At 37.5% G+C, this 17,122-nt stretch overlaps 1 protein-coding gene across 5 annotated transcripts in view; it reads left to right on the plus strand.

Moving 5' to 3' along the window:
- The window catches only part of POLD3 (DNA polymerase delta 3, accessory subunit), a 111,076-nt gene that overhangs the window by 28,124 nt on the left and 65,830 nt on the right, over positions 1–17,122 (plus strand). For 4 of the 5 annotated variants that reach the window (XR_015726935.1, XM_087868162.1, XM_045816212.2 and 1 more), the window contains 4 exons: positions 2,917–3,181; positions 4,282–4,354; positions 9,069–9,234; positions 12,194–12,300. Coding sequence is in view for 4 of the 5 variants with exons in the window: in XM_087868162.1 (XP_087724288.1) it covers positions 2,917–3,181; positions 4,282–4,354; positions 9,069–9,234; positions 12,194–12,300 (611 nt within the window). In the remaining variant the exon portion in view is untranslated. The remainder of the gene's footprint in view (positions 1–2,916; positions 3,182–4,281; positions 4,355–9,068; positions 9,235–12,193; positions 12,301–17,122) is intronic. The other variant, XM_045816213.2, reaches the window with a different exon arrangement.

A 17,122-nucleotide genomic window follows, 5' to 3' on the forward strand; every position in this document is an offset into this window, starting at 1 on the left:
CAATGGTACCAACCTCAAAGGGTTGACAAAGAATATATGAATGAACATATATAACACTTGTAATGGTGCTTGACACATGGTAAGCACTATTTAAATGATAGCCATTTTTCAAGGAATGGGCAAGAGAAGAGGAGCCTAAATGGGAGCAACCAGAGATGAGAGGAAAATCACAAGAGTATTTGGGGTTCTAAAAGCTAAGGAAAGAGTCTCAAGGAGGGACTGATTGACAATGTCATACCTTGCTGAGAAGCTAAGTAAAATAGGAACTGAAAAGTGTCCATTGGATTTAGTCATGGCCTTGGTAAGAGGGTTTTCAATGCAGTGACCAGATTCTGGTCAGCTGAGTAAATGGGAGCAAGAGAAAGTGAGACAGCAAATATGAACAACTCTTTCCAGGAAATTTGACTGTAAAATGGAGGAAAAAGAGAGGTAACTAAAGAGGGATTGAGACTAAGGGAGGATCTATACATTTTTGAAGTTGAGAAGCCTTGAGTGTTAGGAAAGAGCCATAAAAGAAGAAATGGTTGAAGTTACTGGGGAAGATGGGATAACTGATAGTACCAGGTCCTTGAGGAGAAATAGATATAGACTTGCCAAATACAGTTTCTGAAAGTCCCATGAGAATAGGGATTGTGTCTATTTTGTATCCAAAATGGTGCCTAGCAAATGGTAAGCATTCAATAAGTAATTGTTGTGAGAATTAATGATAGACAATAGTTCTTTTATTCTACAGTTCAAAACCTTAAGTATAATAAGCACACAAATATTTATTAAATAAATATAATTACATAGCTAAAGAGTAATCATTTATAAGTGGTGTTTTTTAGGGAAGGATCACAAGAAAAGATGAATACACTGATATGTTTATGTAAATTATATTATTAAATTCCAGAAATAACCTGTATTAAAATGTAGTTATGATATGTGAAGCTCTAAACATCAGTTCTTCGGTTGTATCTAATAAGTAAGCAAACAGGAATAAAGGTGACTCAAAAGTTCAAAATGAAATTTGCTCAGGGACCACTAAAGTAAACATGGCAAGTAGAAATGTGGCAATAGGAAGCACTTTAATGAAACTTTACTTAAATACTTAAAGTATCATGGGTAGAAATGTGAAGAATTTATCTCCAATAAAGAAGTTTGTATTTGGTCCTGAGAATTATGGGCCAACTGAGATCTGACTCATTGTTCCGTGTGTTTTAAGAAGTGCTATGACAGGAAGAAAGTTGAAATTTTAGGACTGAGCAGATGCTTCTCTCTTCGGACATGTTCCCAGCCTAACTTGGTCTCTTCCTTATTGCCAATTTCTGGTCCTGACCCCAAGGTGTGGAATGTAGACCAAATGGAGAAAGAGTTGTCTCGGGGCCAACTTTAGATGTTGACAATGAAATAAAACATTGCTCTTTTTCCTTGTACATGGAAGCACTGCAAGGCTAGAGAGGAAGACTAGTGGGTGAAAGGAAATGATTCCGTCTGTTCTTAACTCTGATGCACAGAATATTTGTGTTAGAGGGGGGTTTTTCAGTGGAAGATTTTTGGAGCTATACACTCTAGCTTTGGGGCTGTTCAGTCTTAAGTTACTTCTGAAATTAAATGATTTATCAGAGACTTTTTTCTTAGGCTAGTTATTGTAGCAGTTAATCTTGAAGTTGTGCCTGGTTGATTTTAGAGATAATTATTATTACCACATCGTTTCTTTCTTAACCTCCATGTTCTCCCACCCCGAGTTGAGGTGATACATTGAAGAAGAGAGAGACCAGGAGTGTCACTTCCAGGGACTTCAGTTATCATTCTTTCACTAGTATTTCTATGTATCATTCTCTCACTAGTATTTCTGTGTGCCAGGTCTCGTACTGTGTACCTAAAATACAAAAGATGAATAGTGGGGCGCCTGGGTGGCGCAGTCGTTAAGCGTCTGCCTTCGGCTCAGGGCGTGATCCCAGTGTTCTGGGATCGAGCCCCACATCAGGCTCCTCCGCCGGGAGCCTGCTTCTTCCTCTCCCACTCCCCCTGCTTGTGTTCCCTCTCTCGCTGGCTCTCTCTTTCTCTCTGTCAAATAAGTAAATAAAATCTTTAAAAATAAAAAATTAAAAGAAAAGATGAGTAGTGCCCTTCCCTACAGCCAAGGAGTTCTCACCAACCCTCAGTAAGCTAAAGACTGGGGGAAATCAAATGTTGTCCTTTGTTAGAAAAGTGGGGTAACTTTGCTTTAAGCACAGCTGTGATTTGTATGAAATAGGCACATCTACAATGATTATAGAAAAAGAGATGAATGTTCCCTTTAATAATGCCATGCATACCGTGCCAGATTTCTTTACTTGGTTTTGGGCATATTTGTCTGGTACTGTTAGTTGGTATTATTAGAAATTATTAACAAGTGACAGTGAAGGACCACCAGTCACAGGAGCCAGTGGCTCTGTTCCCAGCTTCTTCCTTGTTTTAAAGCATGATCCACTCTGGCCAGAAGAGTTGCCAGGAAATTTGTTAATATTTAAAGCTCATAATTTTGGTTCAGTCAATATTTATTGCATATGTAGTCCTCTAAGTTGAAGATCTTTAAAAACAAGAGATAATCATTTGATTTCCCAAGGATGGTGAAATTACTAATCTTTTGTTATCTTTGGTGTATTCTTTTTGTTTTGAATTAAGATGCTTTCTTCAACAAAGTAAAGATAGTCAATACGGTATGGTAGAAGACATTGGATTCCAGTCCCAGTTCTATTACTAACCAGATGTATAATCTAGGGCAAGTCCCTCAGCGTCTCCCCAATACTTGTTTTGTATCTAAATGAGAGTTTTGCACAAAATAATTTCTAAAATCCATTTTAGTTCTCAAATTTTCTAATTGCATTAGAGTTAGAAAGTATTGTGTGAAGAAGCAAGACTTTGAAATTAATGTAACATTTGTGGCCTCAGGTTTAGTGCCATACAATGTGCAGCTGCAGTCCCCAAAGCTGCTGCTGAGTCCTCATCTTTTGAAAAGTGTGAGCAGTCAAGTCTTCAAGTATCAAGTGAGACACCAGCCAATAATGAGTTGACAACCAATGGTCACAGTCCACCTACCTCCAAACAGATTTTCCAGCAGCCCAAAGGGATAATGGGAATGTTTGCCTCTAAAGCTGCATCTAAAACCCAAGATGCCAACAAGGAAACCAAAACAGAGACTAAAGAGGTAACAAATGTAAGTCTTTAAAGATATGTCTTTATAGCTCAGAATGGGTAATCGGAAAAGCATTAGTTATGGTTTAATCATGTAAGGTTCTGATATATAATAATACATTCTAGTTTTTCTACTTTAGTCTGAATCCTTTAATTCTTGATATTCTCATCTGAAATAGTGATAATGCTTTTCACCAAGCCTCGGATTCTCCTGTAAAACGGCCCCGTACACATTGCAAGGTTGTTGTGTAAGCCAGATAATGCAATGAGAAGAACATTTGAAAATTACGAAGTTCAAGGAATTGTGTATTGGCAATATGTCATTTTGGGAACATCTTATATTCTGAGCTTTATCATGTCTATCTTTCTTCTTAGTATATTTAACATTCTCGTTCTGTTTTATGAATTTTTGTTTTTTTCTTCATCTGCTTCCTTTAGTTTATTATTGTTCACTCATCTGAGGTAACTTAAGTGCATTGACTTAAGAAAAGTCTCATTAAAACACTATTTAAAAATACTCCAGAAAAGTATAATTATTGTTATTACCTTCATTGTGATTTTACAACTTCCGGTTTGGGAAAGGAGAGGGGAATGGAGGGAAAACACTAACATTTATAGAACTAATGTGTGCCAGTAGTTAATCTTTGCTTAAATCCTCCTAAGAGGTCAGTGAGGGAGAGGTCTCCCTTTCATATGTGGTAGCACTAGACTTCGTTGAGTGATTCGCCTGGATATCAGATTGCTATTAAGTGGCACAACCAGTGTTCAAGTCCACTTTGATTGTTACAAATGTAACCTTTTGGAGGTTCTCCTGCCCATCCCGTGTGTACCATACTGCCTCTGATCTGTTTTAATTCTATCAAGTTTTTTAATATACTCAAAAGTTAAGACACATTCATGGATAGTAAGTCTGTAAGAACTATGAGCAAGAAAGCTTTGGAGATTAACATCAGATACTCTGGTCTGGATTTGTTCTTATATCTAATGCCGACACATTTTGGCATGATTGTATAGAAATTGTGCCATCGTGATAGTGTGCCCTGCTATTGAAGAGATTAAGACGGCTATTTGAAGAACAGCCTTAGACACTAGAAAAAAATCACGTGTGTTTTCTGCTTTTAGGTACCTTCCACAGGCAACAAGCCACCAGGGAAAGGGAATGTGATGAGCAATTTTTTTGGAAAAGCTGCTATGAGTAAGCATGTTTTTTACCTTCCTTTGATTAATACATGAATGTTAATATAATAACATATTTGAGGTGAAAGCTACCTTGTCCAGTTTTTACCCATCTGGTATGTCATGCAACCTTCCTGCATCCTAACATAAAATTGCAGTCTACTGACCAAATATTGAATGGAAGTAACCCAGCTGGAACAGTGGATTTTATGGGTGAGCTGGGTTCAGTTTAGATCTCTTGTAGGGTAGTTTTATACTCCTGTTTTTACTTCCTGCCTTGGAAAAAGAATTTATTATTTGTTTCATAGGGCTCTTGAAAATGGGTGACAAACTAGAAGGGAGGCTGCTTGGTTATATAGTGCAGTGTTGAGGTTAATATCCTAGGTGCTGGGGTCAGGTTTGCCTCATGTGACCATTATTAATTATTACCCCTGTCTCCTAGGGGGTTGCAAAAACAAATCTTTGACTTTCTACAGTTATTTTTTACAGATTACTTATGATAATGAACTGGACCTCAGTATGATTTAGAAGAGCCGGGCTGGGGGTAGTGGCCACTTAAAAATAATACTTTTTGAGAAAGCAAAATCGCCTTTATTTAAAAATTTTTAAAAATAAGAATTCTTTCATATGGAAAGAACCAGTAGTCACATATTTTCATACTTCTCATACCAAGTACACATCCCCTGAGGGTCTGTGGCATAATACCAGAAAGAATTCAGGAGCCGCGGGATAATTATGGCACACTTTCTTGGAGCATCAGTTTTACAGAGATCTTGTGGGTAGGCATTCTGTTACATGCCTAGGCAAGCAAAATTAGTCCGAATTCTGCTTTCCCATGATGGTCAAATTAGTGGTTGGAGTAGGCTTTGGGGTGATAGTGTTTATTTGCCATAAAAGCTATCAGAGAAGGTTTTTTGTTCTGAAAATAGATGGAGAATTTGATACTTTCAGGTTATTGGAAAGCACGTTGTATTGTTGCGGGCAGAGTGCACAAGGAGGGCTCCCTACTTCTGTGAAAATAGATGGTGCTAAAGTCACTGGCCAGCATGGCTGGTACTGGTCCACTAAACCGAATCAGATTGTGTGGTTTCTTGGTGACTATTAGGTCCACATTTTTATTTTATTTTGTTTTATTTTTTTGTTTCTGGTGTATTTGTAACCAGTGAATTTAAACATTTTTATTATTTCTAAAATATATAAGCCATGAATATTTGCTAGTCATAAAAAAGCCAAGCTATACAGAAGTATACACTTATTTACTCATGTGTTTAGGAAATATTTATTGAGTAACTACTGTGTACTTGGAACCATTATGCATGGTGATACAATGGAAAAATGTGGACAAGTGAGATCTCTGCCCTCATGGTCCTTGTGTACTACTAGGAGAGACTGACAAATGAAGAATAAAATAGTCAATGATTATAATTGCTATGCAGACAGTAACAGTAATAGAGGGAGTGGGGAAACTGGATAAAATAAAAGAATTAAATATTTACCTAATAAAAAGAATGGCTTCTAAAGTTGATTTATTTAACAGATGTTTTTTCAGGGATGAATGTTTAGAGTAAAATGATGAATATTTTTATTGCATTGGACACGTGACAAGATTATGATGAAAATGAAGAGAGTTGGATGGAAAGTGTTGTGGGGACTTGAAGCATTTAAAACTTAATGCTGGACAATAGCAAGTGTAACAGTTACCCTCATACATTGCTGTGGGGAATATAAAATGATGTGCTTGTTCTAAAAACAGTATGGCAGTACTTCAAAAAGTTAAACAGTTATCCAGCACTTCCTCTCCTACATATCTACTCAAGTGAATTAAAACTGTATGTCCACACAAAAACTTGTACACAAATGTTCATAGCAGCATTATTCATAATAGCTAAAAAGTGGAAACAACCCAAAGGTCCATCATCTGATGAATGGATAATCAAAATGTGATAGAACCACACAATGGAATGTTACTATTATTTTTAAAAATATTTTACTTATTTGAGAGAGAGGGAGACAGAGCACGAGTAGGGGAGGGGCAGAGGGAGAGGGAGAAGCAGACTCCCTGGCAAGTGGGGAGCCCAATACGGGGTTTGATCCCAGGACTCCAAGATCACAACCTGAGCCGAAGTCAGATGCTCAACTGACTGAGCCATTCAGTCCCACAACAGTCCCACTATTACTGAGCCATAAAAAAGGAATGAACCTGTCCTATGATATGGATGAACCTTGAAACATGTGAAAGAAGCTAGACAGGAAAGGCCACAGATTATGTAATTCTCTTTATACAAGATGTCCAGAATAGGCAAATCTATCGAGACAGGATGTAGAATGTTAGTAGATTAGTGTGATGGCCGGAGTTGGGATTGGGGAGCGACTAATGGGTAGAGGGTTCCTTTTTGGGGTGATGAAGATGTTCTGAATTTGGATAGTGGTGATGTTTGCCCAGTTAAAAACCACTGAGTTTTAGTAAAAGGGTGAATTTTTTGGTATGTAAATTATCTCATTAACAAGAACCTTAATGCTTTCTATGTGAAAAAAAGTTACAGCATTGGTGACAAAACTAAGTCATCTGTATCCTGTATTGGTGTTTGTATTTTCTTGAGTATAAAAAAGGAGATGCTTTTTATTAGTCAAATGATACAAATGACTTGATCATTCAGATAAAAAGAAAAAAGTGTGTTTAATTTTCCTTAACAGTAGTCTGAAAATGTTGCAATGAACTGCCTCCTGAACAGCTAATTGGCAATTGTAGCTACATATGTGAATGAGTTAGGAGTTCCTCAAATACTGTGAAACCAAGACAGAGAGTAAAAACTCTGGATGTTGAAATCTGTTTGATCACTGGTGTTATAATTAAGATCAGTTTCCTGAAATTGGTAGACTCGATGCAATAGCTTCTCTTTCCTTCCCCCAAGAGGGAGGTAGGAAATAGTTAACTTTTTTTGTAATTTTAAAACAGTTGCTGTCAATGTGATATAAATTCTGTAACAGAATGCAAAATTTGCATAAACTGTAAGGATATAGGTGCAACTTCAGAGAACTTGCTTTTTGAGGGTCATTTACGACTCTCTACCCCCTGGAGATGCATGTTTACTCTCCTGTACAATTCGGTGGAAAAGTTTGAGAAGTACCGATGCTTGCGAACAGCAGTTTTGAAAAGTCAGGAGAGAATGCCACAATTCTCTAGTGGATTCCACCATTCAGAATTCTCAGTGAAGTCTTCAAAAAATAAAATATAGGGGCGCCTGGGTGGCACAGCGGTTAAGCGTCCACCTTCGGCTCAGGGCGTGATCCCGGCGTTCTGGGATCAAGCCCCACATCAGGCTCCTCCGCTAAGTGCGTGCTTCTTCCTCTCCCACTCCCCCTGCTTGTGTTCCCTCTCTCACTGGCTGTCTCTCTGTCTGTCAAATAAATAAATAAAATCTTAAAAAAAAAATAAAGTATAAACAGATTGCATGTTATACTTTTATCCATCATCTGTTCTTTCACAAAATATACTTTATTTATAAACTATTACATTAAGCTGTGCGTGATGGCCAAGGCTAAGATATCAGTTGTTTTTTTCTACACTGTAGCTGGCTTAAGCTGTTTCACAGCATATAACCATAGCTACTTACTGAGCCTCAGGCTTGTTGACAGCTTTCCGAGAGTATTTTGTGACTTCTCTTGAAAGAAACTATCACTAAATGGAGCACGAAGTCTGTTCTATAATTTCTCAGATGGCTAGGCCCATCTTGCTTGCATTTCTTAGTTCTCTGCACAGCATAGTGGTTGTTTTTGTGTTTTTCAGCTTGATGTGGGGAAAGAGGTAAGGATTTTGAGGAGTTAAACTGACTTAGGTTCAAATCCTGACTCTTAACCTTTTCTACCAGTGTTACCTTGGGTAAGTCATCTAACCTCACATACTAATCCCTTTTAATCCTTACAATAGTCTCATAAATATTACTTCAGTTTTTACAGAGAAGACTTTTAGGTAATTTACCCAGAGTGAAACAGTGCGAATCAAACTTTTCTGATTCCAGAGTAATCTTTTAATTATATCATTAAGATAGTAGTGAGATGATAAGAGTATCCAGGTTTAAGAAGATAGAATATAGGGGCGCCTGGGTGGCACAGCGGTTAAGCATCTGCCTTCGGCTCAGGGCGTGATCCCGGCGTTGTGGGATCGAGCCCCACATCAGGCTCCTCCGCTATGAGCCTGCTTCTTCCTCTCCCACTCCCCCTGCTTGTGTTCCCTCTCTTGCTGGCTGTCTCTATCTCTGTCAAATAAATAAATAAAATCTTTTAAAAAAAAAAAAGAAGATAGAATATAATAGAAAATAAGATCTTGGTACAAATTTCTGTTGTCAATATTTGTAAGCTGTGTACTCTTGGAAAACATCTTTTATCCCTCAGACTCTTAATTTTCTCATCTAATAAATGAGAAAGATGTTAGCTCATAAAGTTGTATTTGCTTTTTGTAAGCCCTGCTTTTACTATTATTTGGCCTGGGGGCTGTGATATAATGAGGGATTAGCAAGAGGCAGAAATGAAAACAGTTAGAGTTAGAGTGGTAGTTGGAAAGGAGACGTGTTCTCCTCTGACTAGACCCTGAGTTCTGTTAGGACAGGGACTGTTTTTTATCCCTTTAGCCCCTGCTCCTAACAAATTACTTGGCACTTAGTAGACTGTCAGAGGAATGATAGATTAATATTGCGTGATGAAGTTATATATCATCTGCTATACTGTATTTGTAGATAAACTTAAAGTCAATTTGGATTCAGAACAAGCAGTGAAAGAAGAAAAAATAGTGGAGCAACCTCCAGTGTCTGTCACTGAACCAAAGCTGGCAGCCCCTACAGGCCTGAAGAAATCCAGCAAAAAAGCAGAGCCTGTTAAGATGCAGCAGAAGGAAAAAAAAAGGTAGGAAAATTTTGTTGCCTGTGGGGCAGGAGTGTGTCTGCTGGGGGTGAGAAGGTCTGTTTGGGCTTATTGACAGCAGGCAGTTTTCAGTTGGGTACTAAATCCTACTTAATGCCTTAGGGATACAGCCGTATAACCAAAATGAAGAGAGAGAGAGAAGCTCAGCTTATCTAGTGAAGTAGAACTGTGGAATCAGCCAGTTTAGATGATTTAGAGCCCAAAGCCAGTTTTTTGGGCCCCATCGATCTAGATTGATTGTCTTTTTTTCTTTACTTCACTTTAAATTTGTGGGCATGGCATAAGTGTGCCGGATTGTGTCTGTGTCTGTTTTTCACTTCAGATTGCCAAGCGAGGGGTTACTGTTTCCAGTCAAATTTAAGAGAAAAAGTTCTTTGTTTTCTTTTTATATCAATGAGTTTATTTTTCAAGTGGTAAAATGTAATTAGAAAAGAAAATAAAAAGCACACAAGCTGTTAAAAATGGATCCAGGAATTTGAGACACTACCTCATAGTTGGTAGGAATTAGTCTGTTGAAAGAAATTATAAAGACACTGTCAGCACTGATAGGCCCAGAAATACTTGACTTTTGTAGCGAGGCTGGGGCTACTCTAGTAGAAAACATCAACAAAATGCTGAAGTTTCAGAGGGTCAAGGTTCTGTCCAGTGGGCCTTACCCCCAAGAATATGTCACATGGGTGGATTAAAATGTCCCTAGCCCATAGGTAAGACACTCATTGTTGATGGTTATAGCCAGGAACGCATTCAGTATTTCATTACCAAGTATGATGTTAACCGTATGTTTTTAGTAGATGCCGTTTACTAGATGGAGGCAATCTTTTTCTATTCCTACTTTGCGGAGGTTTTTTTATGAATGAGTGCTAAATTTTGACAGAGCTTTCTCTGTATTTATTGAGCTGATAATTTGGTGTTTCTCTTATTGTGGTGAATTTACCTTGATTGGGTTTTAAATGTTAAACCAACCTTGCATTCTTGGGATAAACTTCACTTTGGTCGTAAGACATTATCCTTTTTATAAATTGTTGGATTCTGTTTGCTAGTATTATAAGGATATTTTGGCCACTGCATCTAAGGGCTGTAGATCAGTTATTTTCTGTCAATGTCTTTATCAAATTTCAGTATCAAAGTTACACTAACTTCATAAAATTAGTTGGGAGTAGTTTCTTTCTCCTTTGTTTTCTGAAAGAGTTTATGTAAGATGTGTATTATTTTTTTTTCCTTAAAGATTTGATAAAATTCACTAGTGAATCCAATCTGAGAGTTTTCTTTGGTGGAAGGTTTATTTTATTAATATGGTTTCTTTAAGTGGAGCTATTTAAATTTTCTTGTTCTTGTTGGGTCAGTTTATCAAATTTCAGTATCAAAGTTACACTAACTTCATAAAATTAGTTGGGAGTAGTTTCTTTCTCCTTTGTTTTCTGAAAGAGTTTATGTAAGATGTGTATTATTTTTTTTTCCTTAAAGATTTGATAAAATTCACTAGTGAATCCAATCTGAGAGTTTTCTTTGGTGGAAGGTTTATTTTATTAATATGGTTTCTTTAAGTGGAGCTATTTAAATTTTCTTGTTCTTGTTGGGTCAGTTTTAGATATATATACATATATATATATATTTTTTTTCCCTAAGGATTTTATTCATTTGCGGGGGGGCAGGCAGAGGCAGAGGGAGAAGCAGACTCCCTCCTGCGCAGGGAGCCCGATGCAGGACTTGATCCCAGGACCCTGGGATCATGACCTGAGCTGAAGGCAGACACTTAACTGACTGAGCCACCCAGGCACCCCAGTTTTGGTTATACTTTTAAAGGAATTTATTTCATCTAAGTTGTTGAGTTTATGGGCATAAGGTTCCTAATATAGCCTTATCCTTTGAGTGTCGATAGAATCTGTACTTGTCACTACAGATTCCTTCATTCTTTCATTCCTGATATTGGTAATAGGTAGTTTTTTTTAAATCAGGCTTATAAAAGGGTTTTTTTTTAATCAGGCTTATAAAAGGGTTTTTTTAAATCAGGCTTATAAAAGGGTTTATTAATTTTATTAATCTTTTGCCCCAGAATAACAACTTTTGGCTTTGTTAATGTTTTTCTATTTTATTTCATTGATTTCTGCTCTTTATTATTTTTTTCGAATCACTTGAGGGTTTAATTTGTTTTTTTCTAGCTTGAGGTAGAAAAATAAGTTGATATTTAAAGTTACATAAGAAATAAGTTACTTGAAGATAAAATCTGTATCTCATATATATTTGAATAGTGTGATAGAGTATCCAGAGGAGCTAACTAATGACAAGATGGAATCTAGTTTTTTATTATGTCATTAGAATCACGTTAAGGTCTTACATCTATGTCTTTGCCCATATTTCCTCTTTAAAATATTTGTTTTTTCTCTTTAATATCTTTATCTCCCTTTTTTTAAAATCTGATAAACTTCCACTTAGCTTTCAGTTTTCAAGAGTCTTGTCCCATAACATTTTATTTGTCCATTGATATCTATCACATTGTCTTATATTTGGTGGTGTTCGTATCTCTTTCTCCTGCCAGAGCTTCTTGAGAACAGTATTTCTTCATCTTTCATCCTCAGTGTTTAGCAAAGAGCTTCTACTTAGTAGCTGCTTATTTAATGCTTGTTGAATGATTGAAAGGCCAATAGGAGAAGTAAGAAAGAATTTGTAGGAATTTGTAATGATTCCTGATGAGCTGGTAAGTAGCTTCCAATGATTAATATAAAGAGCTAGAAAAATGTTTAATTCTGGTCACCCTATGAAGTGACTTAGTTGTGGTCAGTTAGCAGAGTATCCTTAAAAAGAATCCTTATTGGTCTACTTTGACTCTTCTATCCTCTGGAATTAAGACCACGAGTAATGAAGCAGGACTTATAGTAGCATATATATACACCAATATTTTTATTTTGTGTAACATGCTTAAATTATTCCTGGATTCCAACAGGGGGAAGCGAGCGGAGTTATCTGATGATGAGACAAAAGAAACTGAAAATATGAAGAAAAAGAGGAGACGAATCAAACTTCCTGAGTCTGATAGCAGTGAAGATGAAGGTGGGCATTGCTGTTAATTTTTGGCTGGTGGGATTGTCTCAGTCAGGCTGCTATAGCAAAAATATCGTACACTGGGTGGCTTAAACAAGACAAATTTATTCCTCACAGTTCTGAAGACTGAGAAGTCCAAAATCAAGGCACTGCCTGATGTGTAGTTCCTGGTGGGAGCTCTCTCCCTATTTTGTAGGATACGTTCTTGCCACATCCTCACATGGTGGAGAGAGAAATCGTCTCTCTTGTCTCTTATAAGGGCAGTAATCTCATTCCATTAATTACGTCCCAGAGGCCTCAGCTCCAGATACCATCACATTAGGGATTAGAGCTTCAGCATGTGAGTTTTGGGGGAACACAAAACATTCAGTCAGTAGTGTGGGTCAATTCTTATTATGCTTAAGGAGTTAAAAAGTAATTTATTATAGGTCACAATGACAGTAGCAATCCTAATGTTGAGAGACATACAGCACCATTAAAGTCTACTTTTAGCCTTTTGACCAGAGCCATCATTTTCTGGTAATGTGCCAAAATAACGAACATAAAAGGAAAGAGAATAAGGATTATTATTATATATATTATCAAAGAGCTTTTCTTTTTAAAAAATGAAGTGGACATATTCCTTTGGCTACCTTCATGTGAATCTTTTAAAATGGGTAATATCGTAGGCATCAAGGGTATTGGTGGTATGGTGTTCTACACTACAGAAGTAAAACTGTGCTAAGATTAAGAACCTATAGTATCATTGTTGAAAGGGCATGATGCCATGGGCCCTTTCAGTTTTAGGCTGTGGGCACTGTTGTAAGATAAACAGAATAAGGGCAGGATTCTTATCTGGAAAATTAATGTGTCTTTTCAAAGAATATCAAGTATTCTAAGAGCCAAGATCTCTTCCCAAAGAGTGTAAATGTGGAAATGAAGGTATATAGGAAGAGGAGGCTGTTAAAGAGAAAGATGCCTCGGTTGAACTGATAGGCCAGATGACTTCTACCCTACTTTGAGAACAGTGGTGAAAAGCTTGAGTTTCTGTAATCAATTCTCCATGAATTTTTGCTGTATTGGGTATAAAACATTTTGAGGGGTTGGGGAGATCTAGTCCAAAGGAATTCAGCATCAGGTGAAGGTACAAAGACAAACAAACTGATGTTAAAAGAGATTAAAGAAGAGGGGCACCTGGGTGGCTCAGTCGTTGGGCGTCTGCCTTCGGCCCAGGGCGTGATCCTAGAGTCCTGGGTTCGAGCCCCACATCGGGCTCCCTGCTCCGCTGGGAGCCTGCTTCTTCCTCTCCCACTCCCCCTGCTTGTGTTCCCTGTCTCACTGGCTGTCTCTCTCTCTGTCAAATGAATAAATAAAAATCTTAAAAAAAAGAGAGAGATTAAAGAAGAATAACAAAGAGAAAGGAATCTATTCTGCTGTTGAAGGACAAAATAAACTTGCTAGACTCTACTCTTACCAGAAACTGCTATAAGAAGAACTGAAAATGGCAACAGAGGCTCCCCCAAAGCAACTCAGCAACTGTACATGTACAAATGAGTGAAAAAGCAAATTATGTAAACGGATGATCATAACATAAATGAACAGACCCAAGAAATTGTACGAGGAAATTAAATCTATGATAGAGGTACATCTTTGACTCTTCCATGGATTTCGATCCTAACAGCCATGCTTAGTGTGGGAGTTTATGGCCTCCGATATCCTGTGAGAGGTATAGTGCCCACCAGAGCTATGGTTTTTTAATGACTCTGGAATGGGTAGGGATAGGGTATTGTGAGCATCCCAGAGGGGCAGTTGCTGTATATTCATTCCATGTCATTTATCAAAATGCTTTGACCAAGACTACTGAAAGGAAGATACCCAAACATGGAGATGAAACAAGAACATAAAGGAACATTCTGACCAGTTAAGAATTGAGGAGAAATAGGGGCAACTCCATGCAGATACATGGGAAAATAATTAGGAAGTAATAGGAATATGTGCTAATTGGATTAGTCGTCCATATTTTCAACCAGGAAAAGGACTTGGGGAAGATTCTGGAAGTCTTTCAAGCCATCAGCCTAATGTACTTTGAAAAGGTAAACTAGATACTCTAGGGAAGGAGTCAGCTCTAAGTCAAGGAATTACTGTGGTTGTTTGAGTACTATTACATACTTCTGAAATACTCTCTGTAGTTCTGATCCTTAGCCCACAAAAATAATACCTGTGGGTGATGAGAAATATGAGTGAGGTTATTAGTTTGGAAAGAAGTGAGAAGAAATGTGATAGAGGTGGACAACCTATAATAAAGATATATAGATGAGAGGCTCTCAGATTTTTTATCTAGTAAAAATACTTTTTAGCATCTGACTAAATTTATAAACCTTTGCCATTTTATTCCTAAATTTTTTCTTTGTCTCAAAGCCAATGAACTTTAATTTAAACCTTCACACCGTCTCTAACCTATTACCATTTTATTACCAATATATGTTATTCAGTATGCCGCCTTCAGCTGGCAATTAGCAGGTAAGCAGCAGCAGTGGAGGAAATGGCAGGGATTTTAGAGTCAAACAGGCCTGAATTTAAATCTTCCCTCTGCCGCTTACTGTGTGACTTCAGGCAGATCATTTAACTTCTCCACTTCTTGGTTTCCCCATCTCTAAATTGGGGATGTTATCACACACTGTGTAAGTTTTTTATGAACATCAAATAAGATATATCAACAGGGCCAGGACAGTGCTTAACATAGCAGGTTTTCTTACTATTCACCCCACTTTTTTTATGGAGGTGTTCAGTGAGTGTTTAACAGCAGTAAGTCTCTTCTCAGAAAATTCTGTTCGACTTCATATCTTTACTCTCTACTCAAGGAACTTTTCCTTTGTTTTTCTCTTCCTGGTAGAGTCACGAGCACCCTTAGCAGTTCTACATACTCTGTAAAGCAAGAAAAGGCCAGACCCGGAAAGAAATCACATTAAGAGTAATATCTACATTGCTAGGAAGAAATAGTTTTAACTGGTATGTTTAAGTTTTTGCTAACATTTTCAGCTTTTGCAGATTGCTTATGCAGAATCTTAAGCAAATGATGCACCTCTTTTAGGTTAAGATAGGTATTTAAAACCATTTCCGAGGAAACTGACTGATTTCCAGGATTTCTAATTACCTGTCTGTGCCATAGAACTCTGATTAAACAGTGGTTACATCACTGGATCTCTGAAATTAGTTTTACCACAGTTCTTATTCTGCACCAACAAAGGTAGTTTTCCCAGGATAAGTGTTACATTTCCCTATTTGAGTACCTTTTGTCTGAAGAGCTGCAAATTCATTACAAATATATTTAAAATACACCAATGTATGAAACATTCCTTATGCTTATGTCACTAAAAATATATCAAGGCTGAATGCTTGCCTTGGTGGTAAAGACTTAAAAGTAGGCAGACATGGATTCTAGCATGTGAATATGGGCAAATTTTTTAAAAACAAATAATAGGAGTAGGGATTTTGTGGGATTATTATGAGAATGAATGATTAATGTTTGTAAAGCCCAGAAAATTCTAATTGTTTTCCCTATCCCTCCTTTCTTAAAATCTTTTACTTAAAAAACATTTTTTTAAACAAAGTGAGACACAATTTGAAAAATCAGATAAAATAGAAGTTTTGTAATAGATAGTAACCTCTCCTATCTGACTCATCTAATTGACTGATGCTTCTCTTGTCAACTTTCTCCCATCTGCCTTCCATCTTTTGGGGATTTGTTGAAAATTCTTATTCATTACAAATTCTTGGCTCCCTCTTCTTTTCTCTTCCCTGGTACGGTGGGGGTGGGGTAGAGAGACAGGTTTACAGCTTTTCATTCCTTTGTCATCATTGTAATGATTCTCTTTGCGGGGATGTGGAAGGGAGAGGGAGGTATATGCTAATTCTCCCTTGGCCTAGAAGCCCCTCATCCCAAGTGTAGTTCAGAAGATGATTGTTTTCCTTTATTAAAAAATACTGTTACTTGTATTCAGTGCCAGGGAAATTGTGATGTCTCTGCCTCTATGGAGGTTAGAGTTGGTGTGTGTGGGGGGTCTAGATAAACAATTCCATACTGTGCAGTGAGAGGGGTCTTAGAGGGTGCCACTAGGATTAAGTGTTTTTGTGGTTACTGAAGTAGAAATAGAATTAAAACTCCTTAATTTATTACTGTGAGTACTCAGAATTCCTTTTCTTTGGCATTCTCACTGTGTAAACTTTCCTCCTGCCTGTGAAAAACATGTGACAGAACTTTCTTAGTTGCTATACCTTCAGAAAAATGGGAGCTTGGTTCTGTGGTTTGACTTTTCTCTTGCTTACTTGAGCTCCTGTCATGTTCTAGCTTCCCAGAGCTGGGTTACTAGCTGGATCACTTTCCTCATATGTTTCTGACTCTTGTTTCCCAGAGCTTATAAAGTTTTGGGGCCCATTTCATACTGAAGTGTATAATTTATTGTTTCGTTCTGGCTCTTATTTTGCTTCACCTCTTTGGGTCATTTGGCCTTGAACCCTCCACTGTCATAATTTTCAACACTGACCTAATCAGTTGGGAGAATTTCAGATCCAAGACTTGTGCTAAGAATTTGAATACAGCCAGGAGATTCAGGGAGCAGGTGAGGCTAAGCAGCTACCCAGTCTTTTTACCAGCAATTTCTTTGTGATGACTAAGCAATAGGTCAGCTGAGGATTTTCACTTCCTCTCTCATGAGCCTTGTAGAAGACCACTATTTCAGGAACTGTTCAGGAATGATGGGATCCTGTTGGTGATGCGTTCTTCTTGGGTGATACCACTTCCAGAGCAATATTCCTTTCCCAAAAGTGTTCTTTCCTGCTAATCTCACTGTAG

Source organism: Ursus americanus, chromosome 16 (assembly GCF_024610735.1).
Source record: "Ursus americanus isolate L20-20 chromosome 16, mUrsAme1.1.p, whole genome shotgun sequence".
Classification (NCBI taxonomy): domain Eukaryota; kingdom Metazoa; phylum Chordata; class Mammalia; order Carnivora; family Ursidae; genus Ursus; species Ursus americanus.